This window comes from Ctenocephalides felis, unplaced genomic scaffold (genome assembly GCF_003426905.1).
Source record: "Ctenocephalides felis isolate EL2017-DRISC unplaced genomic scaffold, ASM342690v1 CF-g0.4_SCAFFOLD_02409, whole genome shotgun sequence".
NCBI classification, from domain to species: domain Eukaryota; kingdom Metazoa; phylum Arthropoda; class Insecta; order Siphonaptera; family Pulicidae; genus Ctenocephalides; species Ctenocephalides felis.
The window spans coordinates 34347-42853 of NW_020538563.1; the positions used below are offsets into that span (position 1 = coordinate 34347).

General features: G+C 30.7%; 1 protein-coding gene across 1 annotated transcript; it reads right to left on the reverse strand.

The window, feature by feature from the left end:
• Positions 1 to 208: 208 nt before the first annotated feature.
• LOC113380849 (zinc finger BED domain-containing protein 5-like) lies at positions 209 to 6026 on the reverse strand. Its single transcript, XM_026619916.1, has 3 exons — positions 5240 to 6026; positions 443 to 569; positions 209 to 212 (listed from the first exon to the last, which is right to left on the reverse strand). The coding sequence occupies exons 1-3, from the start codon at positions 6024 to 6026 to the stop codon at positions 209 to 211; spliced, it is 918 nt and encodes a 305-aa protein (XP_026475701.1).
• Between the last annotated feature and the right edge of the window lie 2481 nt (positions 6027 to 8507).

Genomic DNA, 8507 nt, shown 5'->3' on the forward strand with positions numbered 1-8507 from the left:
GATTGAAACTAGATCTTCTCGTTTACTGTTAACAAAGGTAAAGCACAAGATTTTTCACATTGAATTAAACATCTCTCACAGTACATAGAAAAAAGTTTGATTATATGTTAAAACTTGACAAATCTGTTGAGGATCGTTCGATCCGAGGCTAAAGTTTGGCATATGGGTTAAAAATGGATCGTATTTATTTTTTTCTCAATGAAATAAATCATCTGAAATTATGGATATTCAATGAATTATAAATGCAATTAAGGTTAAAATAATATTTATTTTCACGAAAGATAAAAAAAACTAAGCATTTCACCGACATATGTTATATAATATATTTAATATAATTGAAAATTTAACTTACAATTACAAGTATACAATAAACCTAACCTAACAAAATAATACAATAAAAACCTAACTAAATAATTCAATAAACCTAATTAACTTTAAAAACCTGTCTTCTGTCCTTCTCTTTATTCCTAGTGTACCTGCTCTGTGCATGACGAACCATTCTCTGATGTAATCACCCACTCGAGCATGCGACACTCGAATATCATTATAAATAGTTTCGGCTACAATCTCTGAAATTATTATTGGTTTAAAAAAACTAATACAAATATTTCATTAATACAAATGAATTAATAAGTTAAAATCAGGCCTTTATATTATATAATGATTTATTTATTATATTTAATGAAAATTTATGAATATTATTTTATTTTAAAGCATTCCATACTTTCGTTTTAGAATTTCCAATTTTGCTTCTTCAATTTGTATAATTTGTAACTTCAATCTGTACATCATTTGTTTCCAGTATGCAGATTATTTTCATATTGTGGCTATTGCCATATATTTCATCAAGCTCTTCTGCATATTAGCGTTCCTATTGCGTCCTATTAGACATAATTGTTAATATGTATAAAATTATTTTATATATTTACATCATTATTCGTATCAGTAGCCTGACTGTTAACATATTTTTTATAATTTCGTTGAAGTACTCTCCAACGATTTTCAATATTGCCTTCAGTAAATGTAATGCCAAATTCAATATTCATGTCATTTTTTCATCAAACAGAATCTGATTCTTTTGGCACTGGCCTCGGATGCAAGTGTATTACGTATAATATTTTATTTATTAATCACTTTTTATCTTTTAATCTTTTTATTAAAAAAAGAAATTACTGACAGTTAGTGGTTGTCTATAATTATTAATTTTTACAAGTTATATTAATATGTGTTAGTGATAATATAAACAATTCAAAACCACTAAAGATGACGTAGAATTTTACGTCGAAACGTATGGAAAAATAAAGATGTTTTGAAAAAAAGATCTTTACTTTATTTTTTATTTACTTGATGTTACGCCCTCCAAGAAATCAATCATACATTTCAACATCAAATTTAAACATTTTCAACATATATATATATCTTATATATAAAAATGGAGCTGTCTTTCAAATGTCCGAATAAAACTCGAAAACGGCTGAATGGATTTGGCCAGTCTTAGTCTTGAAAAATTCGTGCCAATCCAGAGATTGCCCAAATGGTGAGAAATTATTTCAAGTCCGCGTAGAAACTTTACATTTTTAATTTGAAATTTTTTGTTGAAGCGTAATTGAAATAAAACAATGGACGGTGTCTAATATATGAAATGTCAAACGTTTTTGACAGATGATGTTCGATTATGTTTAATAGGATGTTTTACGTGAATATTATTTAATTATGATTGAATTGTAGCAAGTAGTTTTGTTTGTAGTTTTATTTACATACAAAAACGTTAGTAAACGGGCCGCAAGTGTTACTAGAAACTCAAAATATCAACTTTTTTGAAATGTTAATATGAAAATGCACTTTTTGGCATATTTTTCTCAAACACGATGCTCTGAAAGATCTCATTTGTATAATTATATACTTATTGGTATTTATAAAACATTTTCTAGGTTATATTATTTTTTATTTGTGTTATTTAAATTCAGAACCTAAATTTGGTATCGATCAAATGGACATTTTGTTGAATAACATTTTTCCAGTTATAATTTCCCAGAATTTATCGCAGAATAGATAGTAATATATGAAGGTCCGGGATTAAAAAGGTCCACCACCGATGTCAAAAATCAGTAAAGTTAAGCATTGTGCATCATTAACAACAATATTTGAAAGTAGAGGAAAAAAGATGTACAGCCAGCTACAACCTTGATTTGAAAACGATAATCTTTGAAATGGGGGAGATGAACGGTAATCTTTGAAAATCCATAATAAAAGTATTTTCTTCCGTTGGTAGTTTTAGCATTAGTTAAAAATGTAATTATTTTGTAAAATAACTTTGAAATTATAATAAGGCTTTAAACCTTTTGCTACCTGCCCGTTACAAGTTACGCCGCATATAGAATAAAAAGGTCTAGATAACAAATTTTTGAAAGACATAAAAAAACACATTTCTACAATGATGAAGTAGATGTCAGTTTACTGAACGTAGTCAGATAATTGTTCGTTTGATATGTGTTATTTGCTGTGATATAATTGTTATGGTTTTCACAATATAGTTTATATTTGCTCAAAGTCAAATTGGACCTTTGTGTCTCGCCCTGCTCTACATATATACTTTTTAACTTAAATTGTAGTTTTACTGATTATGAACGTGATCATCGAATGTAACTTGAAACTTTTCAAAAAGCAGGTCAAAGAAGAAATACTTAATTCATTTTTTATCTCTCCTCACAAAAATTTGAAAATTTTGTATAAGCTCAGTAGTATTATTTACAATTATACACAAAATCCAGAATCCAAAAAGAATCTGAAAAACTTGGATTATACGATGTTTTCTATAAAAAGTGTATAAAACTTGCAGTTTGATTGTATTGACAATATATAGACCTAATTGTATACAGCATTCAAACAACACATCCTTATGCACTTAAAGTATTAATATTTTTGATTTTCTAGAAATGGTTTAGAATATACCTTATTTAGCGAAACAACGTTTGCCGGGTCAGCTAGTATATATATATATATATATATATATATATATATATATATATATATTGTTAAGAACTATTATGTATTTATTATAATATTTTATGTTTAACACGTTTTCATTAAAATATGTTTGTAATTTAAACTTGTATGTTGGTACCATTTATATAAAACTTTTATAAATCGACCCTTATCCGACAATAAGGGCCGAATCAGGTAAAAACTGATTATTATTGAGCGCGAGTTAGTTATGTTTGAACCGCCAACAAGTACAAATTAAAAATATCAACACCCAATAATGTAAGTTACAAAAAAAAAAATCAATAAATCTTAAAAAGTGTTTGTTTTTATATATCAAGAAGAGAACAAATAATTAATATCTCTTCATTTGGTGGCAGCTAATTATGATACCTACTCCGAAATCTATAATAAAATAATAAAAAAATGGATGTGTGAAAACAAACTTCTACTAGTGAATTCAAATTAAGTGTTAATATATCAAAATTGTGGTGATAAAATTGGCGCGTTTCTAAATAATAAACGAGATAATAATTAATTATTCTACAAATATCAATCAATAACTAATAACTGTAATAAATAAAAACCAAAACTATGATAAAATAGTACTCCAGTATAAAATACTACAATAATAAAACAAATCATCAAATAAAACTAAAACGTGTTAAAACCGAGTAATTAAGTGCATTACCGAACTTTTATCAATATTATCTATGAGAAATTAAACCAAAACTTGAAAAGTGATTCATCCACGCTATTTTGAGACGCGGAACGAGCAGTGGTAATTTTCCAAGAAGGCGATTCTATTGTGTATATTTGAGCCTAGCCGATAACCTGGACAAGGATCTATACCTAAGCAAGGGCAAGGGACCATTCAATCACAAGATGGAGAATACAATCGGTAATGGTAATGAAAATAAATTAGATTTAAATTTAGCTCTAGCTGTTATTCCGAATTTTGATGAAAATGAAACCAATGCCCGTGCATTTATTGATGCATGTGACTCGTTACATGTAAATTTGTTACCGGAGGAAACACATAAATTATTTTTAATGGTAAAAAGAAAGTTACAAAGTAAAGTACTAGTTAAAGTTATCCGTAATAAAATTGCAAATTATTCAGTATTAAAAACACATTTATGTAAAGAATATTATGACCAAACTTCTGTTTCCACTTTATATTCCAAACTATGTTAAACAATTTTCAAATGAATCTGTTAAATCTTTTGGCGATAGAATTTTAGATATAGTTGATAAAATGTTTAACAAAGACTGCGATTCTCAAGGGCAAGAAATATCGGAAAGATTACGAATTGTATATATGGAGACGGCTCTTAGAAGTTTTGTCGATCGTATCAAAATTCCATTAAAAAATTTAATTAAATCATGTAGATTCAATGGCTTAAATCAATGGTTCCCAACCTTTTCAGTGTCACTACCCCTGAACAAGTATGAGAGTGGAGTTTACCCCTAGCCAATTTAAAATAAATAAAACCACACAAAATCGATGAAAATATGTTTATTATCTAATTCTTAACTATTTCTAAGAAATTGCATGTTTAGGTAACTAGTAATATAAAGTTATATGTAAATCTTAGAGTACTAGTGCGAAGGTTGAAATTGCTTTGCATTCACAAGTTTCACAATATTAGGTTCAGTTTCACTCAACGAGCATCTCATATCATGCTCAATGTTCATACGATTTCTGGCTTTTGTTTTTATTGTAAGAAGAGTTGAGAAATAACTTTTAATAAGTTATTTTCACGCAGCCCGAGAAACTCTACTTTTGCTGACACATCTTCGTCTTTGAATATATCGACGCAAGTAGAAAATGGTCTTAAAATCCAGGAGTAGCACTCACGAATGTCCATGTCGGGAAAATATTGCTGCAGTGAGTCTATCACGGCAGTTAAGTGTTACACCACAGAATTTTCAAATGTGATTTTGTCTCGTTTATTATTTAGTGATTGTTCGCTTAGTTGTGTAAACATTGACACATCACCAGTTTGAACTCTGCGTTGGTAAAATTCCAATTTGCGTAAAAAACTTGCAATTTTATCCTGCAGCATCAAAATATTTGTTTCATTTCCTTGCAGTGAAATATTCAGATTATTAATTTCAGTGAAAAAATCAGCAAGGTACCCCATTTTTATAACAAATATATGGTCTTTAATTTTGTCATAATATTCTTTTTCTTTTTGAGTTCTCTGGTTTTCAAAAAACAATCCAATTTCTTCTCGTAATTCATAGACCCTACTTAGAACTTTGCCTCTTGATAACCAACGTACCTCTATATGGTACAAAAGTGCATTAAATGCAGCACCAACTTCATCACACAAAACTTTAAATAATCTTGAGTTAGTAGCGCTGCCTCGAATACGATTAACAATTTTTACTATATCACTCAACGTGTTTAGCAAATCTGGTGGTAGTGTTTTTACAGCCAAAGCGTAACGGTGTATCAAACAATGATAGTTGAAAACTTGAGGAGCAACTTGTTTCACAAGAGACTGAAAACCAGAACGGACGCCCATCATGGCAAGTGCCTCGTCTGTACAAATACCAACCAGCTTTAACCAGTCCAGGCCATTTTTCTCAATAAACTCTTTTAGAGTCTGAAATACGTCTTCGCCGCGAGTAGTAGTGGGCAAAGACTTGCAGAACAAATATTCCTCCTTCACATCATCATTTTTAATGTATCGTGTAAACATTAATAATTGTGAACACGAAGCAACATCTGTGGACTCGTCCAACTGCAGTGCAAACATAGGACTTTCCTTTATTTTAGCAATAACGGTTGCTAGAATATCGGCACTCATTTCACATATGCGTCTTTGAATGGCATTGTTTGATAGTGGTATTTGGTTAATCTTAGCTATATGTTGCTCACCTATAACAAGTGTTACCGCATCTAATATGCAAGGTTTGATGAGGTCCTCTCCTATAGTGTGTGGTTTTTTATTACGTGCGATACGATACACAATTTTGTATGAAGCTTGAAGGCATGATTCATTTGCTTTCTGTATGTTGCCTGTAGAATCCATGCGCGAAAACTTTAGAATCTTCTCCTTTTTCTTAAAAAAATCTATATTTTTATCTGCAAACTTTAGCAAAATGTTCTTTTAAATCGTTCGGTTTCATGCTTTTGGCGCTTTTTGCCAAATGGAATAGAAGCCATGTCAAAAACACCTGTAGGTACCTAAAACAAAAGTTAACTAATACATACCAACAAAAACAAGTCACTCGTGACAATATAAACGTGACGAACGTGACGATATTAACAAACACTACTTACCTTTGAATTTAAACAATACGATTTCTGCAATGCGCGGTGGAACAAATAAAATGCGTTATTTAATAAACTTAAATAACTCAACACAATTTTCATACATTTACTACCGATACTTCGTTAAATAAAACTATTTGGTTATGTGTCCTTCTTGACGTCCAGCCGGAAATTTAGAGTCGTAGAAATGAATAGAGTGAAACTCGAATGTGAACTCCATAGAGAAATATAGTTGGCACATAGAGGCATAAATGTGTCGCTATATAGATGAGGGTGGGAGAAAGAAAAAGGGATTGTATTGTCTGTTCTGACAGAAACGTCACCATTCTTTATAAAATGATCAAAAATAAATTAATATTATAAATGTATATCCTTCAATGACCACAAATTTTTATCAAACATACACAATAAAATCAAGTTTACAGCCGGTACAGTAAGTGTTAATGTTTATTATAAAAAAATATGTTGAATATAATGGCATTAGATAGTTGGTGTTTCTATACTGAGCTCTAAAGTTATACTAAATAAAAATTATTAAAAATTAATATTAACAATATTAGCCCCGCCCGTAAGGCGGGTTACATTAATTTATGAATCTGAGGGGAATGATTTCTTAGACTTAGTTCAAGTCATTTTGCAGACACATAAAAAGCTATCGACGCGGATGTAGACGGTCCTGACACATAAATTAAGCCCAAAAATTAAAATATCTTATATTACTAATGCGTTTGTACATGAAAGTGTGAAAGACATGCAGACGACGGTCCACGTGGCCTGGCGACTGTCCATCGTATCGGAATACGAGACGATACGACACCCTTACAAAAAAAAAAAAAAAACAGTTTAGGTTACCTCCATTGGAATCCTTAACAGCTATTATAGCTACCGGCTAAACTAACTGGGATGGATCATTCGTTTTATTAACGTTTGACCGGAGCTAGTCGCAAAATATTGCGCAGTGTGCAAAAGCAGCGTGCCCATTCACCGGTGAATGTGCACTAGAGATGGGTAACTCACTCCGATACAACTCCTCCCTCGGAGTGAATCCGAGTGGAATCGTCTCACCGGATTTGTCATATCCGACTTTCCCAAACTAGTACTAAATCTGTTACCGCGTTTTTGCTTTTACACAATTATATAATTGTGTAAAAGTAATAATATGCTAATGGAACTACCCGATATAATATTAATTCTCGAATGGAAATAGCAGAAGAAAAAATTAGAAAGCAAAAGTATTATTATTTGGTGAAAATATTTTAGGATAAATGTTTTGCTTTTATTACAAAGTTTACTACAATATTTTTATATACAATTAATCCAAAAAATCAATTATTTTCTCATCAAAAGAAAATAATTAAATTAAATTCGATTCTCAAGTTTTACGTTTGGTCAGCACTGTTAAAATTACGAGCCATTGAGTCGATCATGTGGTCGACCGAAAAATTTTACAACTCGTCATTTTTTGTGAATTATTTTATTGATAATTTTTAATTTCATTTTATTCATAAATTTCATTTAAAAAAATTAAATGGGATTTGACAAATCCTTAGGTGCATTAACAACGCACAATAGAACACATTTGTGCCGACTATTTCAGTTTTAAAGTGGTCGGAGTCCTGGACTAAGGACTCCGACTGTTAAGCGGGTATAACTCCTCCCTGAAGCGGAGTCAAATCCGAATTGATCCGGCTTCGGATATGATAAGGCCATCTTTAATGTGCACATACACCAAGAGTGCACATTTACCGTAACATATATAATAAGTTATTTTAAAATTGAGTACCCTCATCAATCATATTTTCCCTTTGTGTTGAAATCATTGTATTATTATCTAATTCTATTTTTTCTGCCACACAGTATGAATGACCTTCTTCTTTGCCATTTCACAATGTGTTTTGGCAACATTTTTATTTGAGTCTTCGGTTTCGATTCTGCATATAATCAAAATAATCGCAAGAACCTCGGCAGCTTGCTCTTCATTTTCACTTGATATCAACCAATAAACATTTTTTGTACAATTTGGCTATACATGAACGAAGGGATTTTAAAATAATTGTGTATAACTTAATAAACCGTGCTACATCAATGCGTTTATAGCATGATGGTAAATTTTTAGCAAATAAATAGTCGGCATATTCTACAATTGTATTGTAATTGGTGAATGCCCTCACGCAAGTTGACAAACGTGCTTGCGACTGATCACAGACAATTTCCTTCGGAATAGAAAACTCCAGATCGC

What these genes read in the sequence shown, in the direction of transcription:
- LOC113380849 (XM_026619916.1), bottom strand. Translation starts at nt 6,026, where the DNA reads ATGGATTCTACAGGCAACATACAGAAAGCAAATGAATCATGCCTTCAA. An exon ending in ATCAAGAGGCAAAGTTCTAA is followed by an intron (nt 570 to 5,239) that starts GTAGGGTCTATG and finishes TAATAATTTCAG; the next exon opens with AGATTGTAGCCGAAACTATT.